Genomic DNA, 13293 nt, shown 5'->3' with positions numbered 1-13293 from the left:
GACCCAGAAGTCCAGGCCCCCGGGCCCTCATTCCTCAGACCCAGGAGTCTGGACGCAAGCCCCCTCCCTCAGACCCAGAAGCCGGGACCCCCAGCCCCTCCTCCCTCAGACCCGGGACTCCGGACCCCCAGCCCCTCCTCCCTCAGACCCAGAAGCCCAGACCCCCAGCCCCTCCTCCCTCAGACTCAGAAGCCCAGACCCCCAGCCCCCTCCCTCGGACCCAGAAGCCCGAACCCCCAAGCCCCTCCTCCCTCAGACCCAGGAGTCCAGGCCCCCAGCCCCTCCTCCCTCAGACTCAGAAGCCCAGACCCCCAGGCCCCTCCTCCCTCAGACCCAGAAGCCCGGACCCCCAGGCCCCTCCTCCCTCAGACCCGGGAGTCCAGACACCCTGTACAGGATGAAATCATTTTCTAGCTGGCCCCTGCATTGACCCCACCCAGCTGCCCCATCAATGCCCCATTGACAGGTCAGACGCAAGTGTTCCGCAAGGGATGTCCAGGGGATGAGACACTGGGGTCCTGTTTTGGGGAAAGGATGAGACAATGAGATTCCAGAATGATGCAGTGAGAGATGATCTCAGACTTGGGGCGGAGGGGAAGCAGGTGGTGGAGCAACTGGGAAGAGGGGCTTGAGGGAAGAGGGGAGGGGAGGGGAGGCCCAAGTTCCGGGTCTGCAGACTTCAAGTGGAGGGTGCTAGGCAGGGACCCCTGGGGCTGAGTGAGGGGGGCTGGGGGCCCGGAGGGCCACACTTACCCCTCAGGTTTATAGGGAGATGACCGATGTGAATTCACTTAACTCTTTTTAAACAAACTTTTTATTTCAGAATAATTTGAGGTTTATAGAATGGCTGCAAAGGGTCGTGCTGAGAGCTCCCGCTTCCCCCTCACCCAGCTCCCCACAGTTACTGTCTCACGCAGCCAGTGGGACATTTGTCCAAACTAAGAAATTAACCATCCAACACTGGACTCTTCTGATTCACCAGTGCTCCCAGCAACAGCCGTTTTCTGTCCCAGTGTCCAACCCGGGAGACCAGGTTGCACTTAGTGGACTCTCTTTTTTACCTCTGGAAAGCATGCAGGGCAGATCTCTGTGGAGGAAGCACAGTCCCCTTTCTGACCCTGTGTGGGATCCACGCAGCCCCTGCCCTGCAGGCAGGCGGCCTCACAAGCCAGGGCACACGTGCTGTGATGGCGGTGGCATAGGGCGGTACGGGATCCACCCACAGCAGCCGAGGCCCATAGCACAGACAGGTTTGAGGGGCCCATGGAGCTAGGACAATCACCCACCACGTGCTCCGTGCTCTCAGGGAGCAGGCACAGGGCGCCCACCGTGTGGGAGCAAAGTCTGAAAGGATGTAGAAATAAAAAAGACCAAGTCCACCCTGGACAGCCTGAGGGGAGACCGAAAAAGATGGAGACACAGATCACTCGGATACGTGCCCCTAACATGAGGGGAGAGGGTACTGGGTGGGGGCACTTTCTGGAGGCACAGAGCTGTAAGGGAGGCTTTCTCAGGGGAGGACATAGGATGTGCAAACGTCTGCAGGCAGGAGAGTCCATGTGCCTGTGTGCATGTGTTTGTGTGTAAATTTAGGTCCAGAAAGGATGAGTGACTCCCCTAAAGTCACCCAGAGCCCAGGGAACTGGGAGAGGTGGAGGGCGAGGTGTCCACGGTGTTGGATCCTGAAAGACCAGATTTGGTGCCATGGACAGTGGGAGTCACCCAAGGTCTTAGAGGAGAGGAGTGACCCATCAGAACTCCATGATAAGCATTCAACATGTCCCCGCAGTGTGGAGATGCATCTGTAGGGGAAACAGCACCTTCCCTCAAAAAGACACATTCAGAACAGAAGGAAGAGGAAGGGTCCTTGGGAGAGGAGGGCGCTAGGACCCCTGGGTCTGTGGGAGGAGGGGCTGGGGGCCTGGACCCCTGGGTCTGAAGGAGGAGGGGCTGGGGGTCTGGACTCCTGGGTCTGAGGGAGGAGGGGCTGGGGGTCTGGACTCCTCTGTCTGAGGGAGGAGGGGCTGGGGGCCTGGACCCCTGGGTCTGAGGGAGGAGGGGCTAGGGTTCTGGACTCTTCTGTCTGAGGGGCTGGGGGCCTGGACTCCTGGGTCTGAGGGAGGAGGGGCTGGGGGTCTGGAGTCCTGGGTCTGGTGGAGGAGGGGCTGGGGGCCTGAACTCCTGGGTCCTCAGTTGGGAGGGGAATTGTGCATCCCAGTCCAGCCTTCAGTAGGGAGAGATGCAATGTGTTCCATTTCTGTCCTCTTGGGCACAGCTGTCTCTCCATCCAGGTGGCCGTGGGGGCTGGGGGAGGGGCCTTTGGACCAGGCTCTGGCCACCTGTCTCAGTCACCTGGTCAGGGAGCTCCCCCATCTGTCCCCATCCTCCTGCCACCTTTGTCATCCTCCTCCTCCTCCTCCTCCTCTGTCCACTCTTCCAGGCTTGCTGCCCCCTCCTCCTCCTCCTCCCCATCCTCACTGGACATACTCCCCAAGCCCCCAGGTCCCTCTTTGTTCCTCTCCAACCCCCAGTCGTCCCCCAGGAAGTCCAGGACAGCCAGTGGGGGGCTCCTAGTCTCAGGATCCAGATCCAGAAGCCCCTGGAGCAATGCCAGAGCTGGGGGCGCAAACTGGTCCCAAGGGGGTGGTGGTTGAGGTGGCTGGGGCCTGGTGGTCATCCAGCCAGCAAAGGCCTCGAACTCGGGGTCAGGGGCCAGTGCCACTTCCCAAGGGAAGCAGGCCGTGGCAGCACAGAAGAGAAGCACCCCCAGGCCCCAGGAGTCCACTGCTGGTCGCAGGGGCAGCGTATCAGGTGGCAGCAGGAGGCAGAGCTCCGGTGGAGCAGAGGGCAGTGGCCCCGGGGGGGCAGGGGTTGGACTGCCCTCGGGCCGGGTCAGACCCAGGTCACCGAGGGCCACACGGCTGCAGACAGGGTCAAAGACCAGCACGTTGTCTGGCTTGACGTCTGCGTGGACCAGCCCTCGGCCGTGGAGGAAGTCCAGGGCTCCGGCCAGCTGGGCCATCACCCGCTTCACCAGCAGCTCTGGGAGGCCCTGGGGTCAAGCAGAGAGGCTGAAGGTCAAGGTGCCTTGGTTCCTTCTTTACTTTGCTTCTTGGGGTTCAAGAGCCCAGAACCCTAGACCAATGGCTACCTCTAGTGTCCCCCCAACACCTTCTCCAGATCATCCTCAACCACAGCTTGCACCCACATCTGTACTCCTGTAGACCAACTCTCAGCTAGTCTCCTCACCTAGGGACCCCTAACCTAACTGGAAGCTCTTCTAGCTTCCGTCAAACTTTCTCCTATCCCTAATACTCACATCCACTCCTTACATTTCTTATCTCCTCTAAACTGACCACCCAGATCTCCAGTGAGAACCCAAATCCCATACTTAATTCTAATCTTAGTCTCATACTAATTTAGATCCCATCTCTAACTCAGACCTTGTTCTAAAGTCCCGCAGTTTACTTCATCACTTGATTGATAAATCTATTCATCCACCATACCAGTCATCCATCCAACAGTCTATACAGCAGTGTTTCCACTCAACATCCCTTCCACCAGCCAGTCAGCAATCCATAATTTATTCAATTATTTAATACCTAACATCCATGCATTCATCCCTCCTTGCTTCCTTCCTTCCATCCATCCATCCATCCAACCATCTTTCCTCCACTCACCCTTCCATCCATCCAACCACCCATCTATCCATCCATCTACTCATCTTTCCATCCATCCATCCATCCATCCATCCATCCATCCATCCATCCAACCATTCACTCATCCATCCATCCACCTGCCCTTCCTTCCAACCATCTATCCACCCACCCATCCTCCCTTCCATCCATCCATCCATCCATCCATCCATCCATCCATCCATCCATCCATTTTCCTTCCTCCCTCCCTTCCTTCTTTCCTTCTGTTTACACTCAACCATATCTCAAATCCAAAATCTATTCCTAAAGATGGCCCCACACTAATCTTCAAACTCAAGTACCCCCAGAATCTCATGGATTCAGTCCTCCAATGCAGTTACCTGCCTTACCTGGTCTCTTTTCTAGAGGGAACCTCATTACAGCCCATCTCCAACCCAATCTATATACATATCCACAACCATCTCTGCCTCACTCTGCAAACCCATCCATGCTCTTCTCCACACCCCTTACCAATCCATATTCAACCTTAAGCTCAACCCACCCAACTCCACCCATGCTCACACTCCCAATCCCAGTGCTAATTAAAATCTCAACTCTGTCTCCATCCCGACCCCAATCTCATCTCCACTCCCTTCATCAGGCCTGACCCATTCTCAGCCCCAACCCCAGCTCCCTGCCCATGCAAGCTTGTGTTTGGATGGTTGGATGGATTAGGGTTAGGGTTAGAGTTAGGCATGGAACTGCATTGAGAACTAGAAATGAGATCATTTGGGGGCTTAGGGTGGAGGCAGTTTGGGGACTGATTTGGGGGTCAGGATTTGAGACAGAAAGGGGGTTAGGGAGAGAGCTGGACATGGCAGAAGCAGTCCCAACCTTTGTCACCCCCTGCCTCACCCGTTCCTGCAGCATCCCGCTGAGATCCCCAAACGGTGCATACTCCTGGGCAAAGACAAAGTGTCGGGGGGTCTGCAGGGGTCCCGCCAGGGTCTGGAGCAGGCCTGGATGTGATGAGACGCAGCGGCCCACACAGAACTCTCTCAGGAAGGTGGTTCTCAGGACTGAGTCCCGAGGTAGGAGCTTCAGAGCCACAGCAGGACCTGTCAGGGAGATGGGAACAGAAGGGAACTCAGGGCGCTCTGATCTTGCTGTGGGGCCTTAGGCAAGCCGTTTAACCTCTCTGAGCTTCAGATTTCTCATGTGTAAAACAAGAGGGGCAGGGCATAGTGTCTGACCTCTCTGTGCTTCCAGTTTCTTGTTGTGTGAAGTGGGGGTTGGAGGTGACCTTCCCTGAGGACTCTTCCTGCTCTGCTGTGTGGCCTTGCACACCTGCCTTACCCCCTCTGGGCCTCAGTTTCCTCTCACATAAAGTAGGGGATATGGTGACCTGCATTCCAATCCAAGTTGTGCTCCTGCCTTGCTGTGTGAGCTCAGGCAAGTCTCTTACACTCTCTGGGTGAGCTGTGTTTCTTGGAGGATCACAGAGCTCTTAACTTTCTGAGATTCTCCTTCAAAAAGGATCCCCATCAACTCCTCCTGCGGATGCTTCTTGTCTCAGTGGCTTCCGAGAACCCTATTATGGAGAAGTCCTGGAGTTTGCCTTTGGCAGCTGAACTCACCCCCTTGGCGAGGCCGGGCAAGGAGCACGCGGCCATAGGAGCCAGAGCCGAGCTTTCGGATGAGGCGATACTGGACACGCAGATTCCTCACTGGGGTCACCCTGGTGGCTGTCAGCTCCACGAGCCGTTGGAGGGCTGTGGCTGTGTCCTCCTGTAGGAGAGGGACAGAAGTGGGGAGGGGGTGAGTCTGGGCCCACTGAGAGCAGCGCAGGAGATTGGAGGCCCAGCCCAGGGCGGAGATGGGGGGCCAGAGGACGGGGTCACTCTCCCCAGAGAGGAGGATGAGTCACAATGACTCACCCGGCCTCGGGCCACCTGTTTTTGTGTCCTGGCGGGGTTTGGGGTGATTGTCTCAGAGAGCCCGCCCACCACCATCTGTGGGAGCCCCCAGAAGCCTCCAGCTCCAACTGGGGCTGTGTCTTCAGCCCACACAACCCCCCACTCTGCTCGTCTCTCTCTCTCTGCCCTCCTCTCTCCCTGTGTTTCCCGCCCTGTGTGTCTGAGTCCATTTCTCTGGGGGGCCTTGGTCTTGCTGTGTCTCCTCGGGTTTGTGTTACTCTGGGTCTCTGATGCTTCTCTGTTTGCCTGTCTCTTCTATTTCTCCCTGTGTCTGCTCCCTGCCCCTCTCCACCTCTATCTCTGACTCTAGTTTTCTGCATCTCTGTCTCTCTGTGTCTGTCTGTCTCTTGCTCTCTCTCTTGCTCCCTTGTCTCCCATCTCTCACCTCTGGGTCCCCATCCTCGTGGTTCTCGGGCTCCCTGAGCTCCATCTCAGGATCACCTGGTGTCGGCTGGCCCTTGGGCAAACACCCCTTTTCTGGGGTCCCCCAAAAGTGACCAGCCCACCTGAGCCCCACTGCACCCCACACAGGGCCTCGCTGAGCAGAGCCAAGGTCTAGGAGCGCGTCTGAAAGGGTCTACCTCACTCTCCCTCTGTGTCTGAATTGAAAGATTTCCCTGACTTTCTCCACCCGACTCCTCTCCCCTCTCTTTCACCCTCCGGGTCTCCGTGTCCCTCTCTGTATTATCCGGTTGATTTCGTTTGCTCCCTCTGACCCCTTCTTCCCCTCTGTAACTTCTCTCAGTCTCTTCTGTACGATTATCTTTCTCTCTGTCTCTCTCTGTCTCTCTCCACCACCCTCCCTGTCTCTGTCTTGTCCTTGTTCTAGCTCTCGGTTCTCTGGGGTGGGTCTTCCTGTCCTGTCCCTGTTGGTCCCCAGTCTCTCTCTCTTATCCCCACGCTGTTCCCGCTGTTGTCGCCCGTCTGTCATTGAGGATATCCCGCACTCTGCTTCACCCTCCCCCCTTTCTCTATTTCTCTGTCCGCCCCCCCCCCACCTCGCTCTGGCCTTTCTCCCCAGTGTCTCTCCGTCTCCCTCCTCTTGTCTTTGTTCCTGACTCTCTCTCAGAGCCTTTTGTCCCTCCCTTTCTCTGGGCCCAGGACAGGGGTGTGTGTGACAGCTCAGAGACATCCTGTCCCCCCCACACCCCTCCCTCACCCCCTCTGACCCGCTGCCCCCCTCCCTCCCCCTTCCAAACTTAGACTAGCTTGGACTCTGGGCTCTGGTCCCAGGACAGAGGGGACAAAACATATTGTGAACCCCCAAGGGCTGGGCCTGAGGGCAGTGGGAAAAGGGGGCACAAGACCCTTCACACACCTTACCTGGGATGGCAGACCCACAGCTCTGCTCATTCCACCTTCCTCCTTGGGCTGGGAGTGCTGGCCTCCAGGAATAGGGAGACCATTCCCAAAGCCCTGCTCCTTAACACTGAGTGTCCAGACCCCCAGCCCCTCCTCCCTCAGTCGCAGGCGTCTAGGCCCCCAGCCCCTCCTCCCTCAGATGCAGGAGTCCAGGCCCCCAGCCCTTCTCCATCAGACCCAGGATCTCTAATGGCGGAGAGATGCGCTGGGGAAAAAGGCTTCTTTCATGTATTCAGCACTGCTGTGAGCTGACTTTGCTCAGGAGGTGGGGAAGGCTTTCCACTGGATCCTCCCAGCCACCTAAAAAGGGTGGAGATTTATCCCCAGTTTACAGAGCAGGAAACTGAGGTTCCCAGAGACCGATCGCCGTACAGAAGGTCGGAGCGGGAGGAGGTGTCGGCGGGACCTGGGCCAGGTCTGAGTGACTCACAGCCCTGCCGCCTGCTCCACTCATTTCCACACTACTACAACCCGCTATTAATAAGACGCAGCAACAACAGTCAGGAGACTCTAGAAGGATCTGGGGAAATTGGCTACGATGTTGCCCCTGGGGACCTGGGTGGGGGGAACTGGCTACAAAGCTGCCCCTCAAATCTCCGGCGGGGCTGGGGGGTAGTCAGAGGGAGAACTTCCTTTGCTTTTTGACTTTTTGAGGTTTGATTGTGAAAAGTTGCAAACGTGCAGAAAAGTTGAAAGGACGCCACAATTAGCACCCTTCGGCCCGTTGACCAGACATCACAAACGTTGACTTTTTGCCATATTTGCTTTAGCTTTGTTTTCTTTGGGGGGAATGAAGTATTTAAAGTAAATTACAGCCTATGGAAATCTTTTTGGGTGAAATGATACGCTGCCTGGTGTTTGCTTTCAAATACTCCAGCCAAAGAAAACGAAAGCCCACGGTGGGGGGTGTGGGGGGAGGGGATTGGGGGGAGGGTGGGAGGAGGGTGGGTGTTGCTAATTGTGAACAAGGGGGTTTCTTTAACTCTTTATTTTTGGTTATGCTGGCAATTTTCCCTCATAAAAAGCTAAAAGTGATGAAGTAAGCTACCGACATCATGATCTTGTACCCCAATGCTCGAGTTTATGTCTGTATAAGAGGAAAATTTCCAGCTCAACTCCAATGCTATTATCAATCACATCAGCATTAATGATAATTCCTTAAAATTGGCAGTTTCCTCAGAATCAGCTAATGCCCAGTCCATATTCAATTTCCTCCATTTTTTCCAAATAAATCCTTTAATGCTGCTTTAGTTGAGTCCATAATCAATGTCAACCTACGGCTTTGGGGGCACTTTTTTATCACTGTGTCTTTTGTATTATTTGAATTTGTCGCACAGCATGTGTTACCTCCTCAGAAACTAAAAATAAAATGAAATAATGCAATGATGACTATTTATTCAATGCTTATTCGGTGCCAGGCCCTGGATCTTTTTTTAAAAAATTCATTCAAGACTGTGTGGAGTCCTCCTAAAGCCCTGGACCAGTAGAATGGTGGTTTCCAATTTGCTGATGGAAAAACTGAGGCATGGCGATGTGGAGGCACTAACCAGCAGCCAGCGAGAGGCAGAGCCAGGAATCCGTGAGCATCTGGGGACTCCAGGCTGCTCTCTGTCCCCTGCCCAGGCAGCTTGAATGAAATAGACCCCCCACGGCCGCCTGGAGCTGAGTTCCTCCCCTGGGGACTCAGCGCCGGCTGTGCACGTGCGGGGGGGCCCCAGGGACTGCAGAGCAGCTGTGCTGGAGGCCAAAGGTCAGGCTACAGAGCCGGCCACCTGGGCCCCCGCGTGGAGGGTAAGAGGGGACGCTGCAGGCCTCCAGCCCTCCCCAGCACCCCCCGCCCCCACCAGAGGCTCACTGATGATCCGGGGAGCTTTGCACCTCCCCATTTAGCAACGCCGTCCGCGGGGTCACCTGGAGTGACCTGGAGCGGCAGGCGTGGGTGGGGGAGGATCCAGCCCTGGCCCTGGGGTGCACACACCCCTCATGAAAGCTAGCCTCTGGGCCTCCTGCCTGTCCCCTCCTGTGTCCTGCCCACCAGCCCCCAAGAGCTCCTCCTGTGAGCCTCTCCTGGCTCTGTCCCTCCTGGCTGAGTGTGTGCTCTCCGACAAGTGTCCAGCTGCCTCCGTGCCTCAGTTTCCTCCTTATGAAATGGGCGTGATTGCAGCTCCTGCCCAGAGAGTTACTGTTAAAGAAATATTTGACTTCTATAATACATTATATACTTGTAATATATAATATATTATATATAATAAAATAATAAAGGTAATATGCATTACCTTGTATAATTATATCTTGTATTATATATACTATATACTATCATATATTCCATATTACATATAGTAGAGTATATGTTTTGTAAATTATTCATATATTTTATATTTTCCCAAATAAATTTCATGAATAAAATGTACACTGAAAGATTACATAAAAATTAACTTATGCTTCAAAGATTGTGCAGTTGACAACTTAACCCACCTGCCCTCCCACCCCATTTTTGGGCCAAAAAAGAGATCAAAAGAAAAGAAAAAGAAACAGTGACATTAAAATGATTTGTCTGGAAAGAATAAGGTGATAAATTAGTAAATCAAAACCTCAGCTCTGGGCCAGCCCCGTGGCTTAGCGGTTAAGTGCGTGCGCTCTACTGCTGGCGGCCCGGGTTCGGATCCCGGGCACGCACCGACGCACCGCTTCTCCGGCCATGCTGAGGCCGCGTCCCACATACAGCAACTAGAAAGATGTGCAGCTATGACATACAACTATCTACTGGGGCTTTGGGGGAAAAAATAAATAAATAAAATTAAAAAAAAAAAAAACCTCAGCTCTGAGTAGCTATCGTGGTGCAGTAGACAGTACGGTGCTGAAGGCTGGGCTGCCTTCACTCCTGTTTTAGTGACATTGATGCTATTTTCTCTCTATTGCACCATGGAGCCCCTCTGTCCATATGTACATTGAATAAATATTGTTAAATAAAATAACAGATGAAAGCACTAAACATAGCACCCAGAATGGAGTGATGGCTTAACAAAATGATTATTATCCACAAATACTCTCATGGCAGTTACTACGGATCAGGCGCTGTTCTGGGGGCTTTACACACCTGTACAGGAAGCTCATATAATCCACATGATCTAACCTGTGATATGGGTACTATTATTTTCCAAGGCACAGACAGGTCACACGTGTCAACCATCATTGTCTCTGACCAGGTCACACAGCAGTACAAAACCCTGCTCTGGTTCCCCAGGCAATGGAATATTTTCAGGCATACACACACCAAAAATATCCCAAATAATATAATGAGCACATAGATGTCCACCACCGTCCAGCTGAAGAAATAGAACTTTTCAAATATAATTGGAACCCTCTGTGTACTTACCTCACTCCAAATCCTTCTCTTTTCTCCCAGAAGTAACCACTATGTTCAACCAGATGTTTGTTATTCTTCATTAAAAAAAAAACAAAACACTTTTGCTACATAGGTATAAATCCATAGCTGCTATAGAGTATCACCTTGCATGTTTTTAGATGTTGTGTAAATAGTATCCTGACCGTGACCTTCTGCAGCCTGCTTTTGTCCTCACCAGCTCAACCTTGTGTTTGTGAGTTTCATCTGTGATGTTAGCTCGAGCTCAGCTCTTTCCTTTGCAAAGTGTACGAACGTACTGTATTTTCTGGGCTTTTTATGTTTCTCCAGTAGTGTGCGCTTCCAAGCAGGGGTGCAGGATATTCTTATTCGTGTTGCCTTGCGCTAAGTGAAACACTTTCTCTAGGGCATTGGCCTTGAAGTGGAATTCCTGGGTCAGAAGAGAGAATGAGCAGCTTTCCTAAACACTGACACATAGCTCTCCAAGGTGGTTGTATCTGGCATTGGTTTTTAATTTTTATTTTTTGGGTTCATAGGTCCCTTTGGGAATCTGAAGAAAGCTATAGAGACTTGCACTGTCTGATGCAGAAGCCACTAGCCAGGCGTGACTCTTAAGCACCGAAAATGTGTCCCATCTGAGTTAAGATGTGCTGAGTGTGAAGTAGACTCCGATGTTAAAGATTTAGCACGAAAAGGAGAATGCAGACTATCTCATTGATGATTTTTGTGTTAATTATGTGATGACGTGATGTTTTGGATATACAGTCGATCTCATTATTCACGAATTCGTGAATTCGTTTAATTGCTAAAATTTATTTGTGACCCTCAAATCAACAATCATGGTGCTTTCACTGGTGGGCATAGAGTGGTGGAAAGTTTGAGTCCCTGATCCGCACGGTCCCCACTGAGGTTCAACAAGACAGCGTTCTGCCTTTCTTGTTTCAGCTCTCATCTTGTCCATTTTGGCAATCTAGTTAATGACATGGTTTTTGCAGTATTGTGCTTTTGTTGGTGACTTTGTGGTTTAAAATGGCCCCCAAGCATAGTGTCTAAGTGCTTTCTAGTGTCCTAAGCGCAAGAGGGCTGTGATGTGCCTTATGGAAAAAATACTTGTGTTAGATAAGCTTCCATCAAGCGTGTTAGCCATAAGCTCAATGTCAGTGAATCAATGATGTGTATTAAATAAGGTGTGTTTAAACAGAAACACACATAAAACAAAGTTATATACGGACCAGTTGACTAAAATGTTGTGACCAGGCTCGCAGGATCCTAACCCCGTATTTCCCCCAGGGATGATGGTTCCGGGCCGGTAATTCAGTGTTCACGTGACTCTGTAGACCATTACTACCGTGAATAAGGAGAATCGACTGTATTGGGTGATGGGAATAACAAGAATACACTGTATCGAGTGAAATAAAACATACTATCAAAGTTATTTTCACCTTATTTCTCTTTTGCTTTTGTAAAAATGGAAACACAATCTGGCAGACAACATCAGGATTACAGACCCTGCTGGATCTCTCTGGAAGTCCAGAGATCACGGGCTAAGAATCACTGCGTTCCCCATGTCCACTGGGCCGCGGGCAGAGGTCCTGGTCCCACCCTCTCCCGTCTGGACCATCACCCCAGCCTCCTCCCTACCCCCAGTCTCTTCCCCCTAGAGTGTCCCACCCTCCACCCCCAAAGGCATCTTTCTGACACCCAGAGATAACGTTTGTCCCTCACCTTCTCAATAGCCTCCCATGGCTCCCTTGCCCTTGGGAGAGAGTCCAAGCTCCCCAGCCTGGCCTCCGAGCCCTTCTGGAGCTGGCACCTGCTCCATCTTATCTGCCGCCCCACCCCATCTCACCCGACACCCCAGTCACACGGAAGGACTCACAGTTCCCTGGGGCACTGGATTCTCTCTCCCTCTCCTCGGGAAATGTGTGTGGGACGAGGAGACTGACGGCCGGCAGAATGAAGTGCATTTGTAATAGCTTCGTAAATCCCGCGTGATTAACGATAATTATAGCTAGTATTTACTGAACTCTGTGTATTACTAGCCCCTGTGCTAATCCTCGCAGCAGCCGGGAGAGGTAGGTCCTATTATTAGCTCCCATTTATAGTTGAGGAAAGGGAGACTGGCCGAGATTAAATCTCTTGCCCAGTGTCCTGCTGTGGGTCAACGGCAGAGCTGGGCCTCGAAACCAGACCGTGGGCTCCGCCTTACCCAGCCTGGGCCTTTCTGCTGTGTGTGGATATTCGCGGGCCGGGAGCTCCGGGCAGATGTATGTCCAGGTGGCTGACTTCTCTTGTTTCCGTTCAAATTCAGCACACATTTCCTGGGGCCTGAGCTGGGGACAAAGACAAGCAGATAAATTCTGTCCCTGCCCCAGAGGAGTCTGGGAGGTGCCATGGACAAGGATGGAGGCAATTATAAAGCAGAGTGTTGTTATCTGTTCTAATGGAGGTGAGGAGAGGTGACTTTGGAAAGTCCTGATGAAACAATGAGCAGAGGAGGAAGAGGCCTCCAGCAGACGCCAGTCAGTCCTCACTGGGATTCAAATGAAAACAAACAGATTAGTTAAATAACTATGGTGCCCCTACCTGCTACTATGTATCAAGCAGAGTTGCAGGTTCTGAGGATACAGCAAAGAGAGCAAAGGGAACAATCCTTGCCCTCAAAGGCAAAGCTACTGAGATAGGAAGTGGATGAGTGGGGTGTCCAGGGTTTGGAGGGGACCGGGCATTAGGGGGCGATGCTTAAGGGGTCACCGAGTTTCTTCTTTTTGGGGTGATGGAAATGTTCTAAAATCGATTGTGGGATGGTCACACAAGTCTGTGACTTCACCAAAAGCCACCAAGTTGCACACTTGAAATGTGTGAATGGTGTGGTATGGGAATTATGCTTCAATAAGGCTATAAGACCACCCCTCCCCTGGTGGAGAGCACATTCTGGGGAGAGGCCACAGCGAAC

The 13293-nt window shown here is 52.6% G+C and overlaps 1 protein-coding gene across 1 annotated transcript; it reads right to left on the bottom strand.

Moving 5' to 3' along the window:
- Positions 1-2189: 2189 nt before the first annotated feature.
- SBK3 (SH3 domain binding kinase family member 3) lies at positions 2190-6041 on the bottom strand. The gene is given in 6 exon segments (XM_004439087.3): positions 2190-2303; positions 2305-2370; positions 2372-3052; positions 4551-4753; positions 5273-5423; positions 5997-6041. Coding segments are annotated over 6 exon segments (1260 nt in total).
- Between the last annotated feature and the right edge of the window lie 7252 nt (positions 6042-13293).

This window comes from Ceratotherium simum, chromosome 33 (genome assembly GCF_057802395.1).
Source record: "Ceratotherium simum simum isolate JZ-2026a chromosome 33, ASM5780239v1, whole genome shotgun sequence".
NCBI lineage: Eukaryota > Metazoa > Chordata > Mammalia > Perissodactyla > Rhinocerotidae > Ceratotherium > Ceratotherium simum.
Note: the sequence above shows the minus strand (reverse complement) of the source record. Positions and strands in the feature narration are given on the sequence as shown.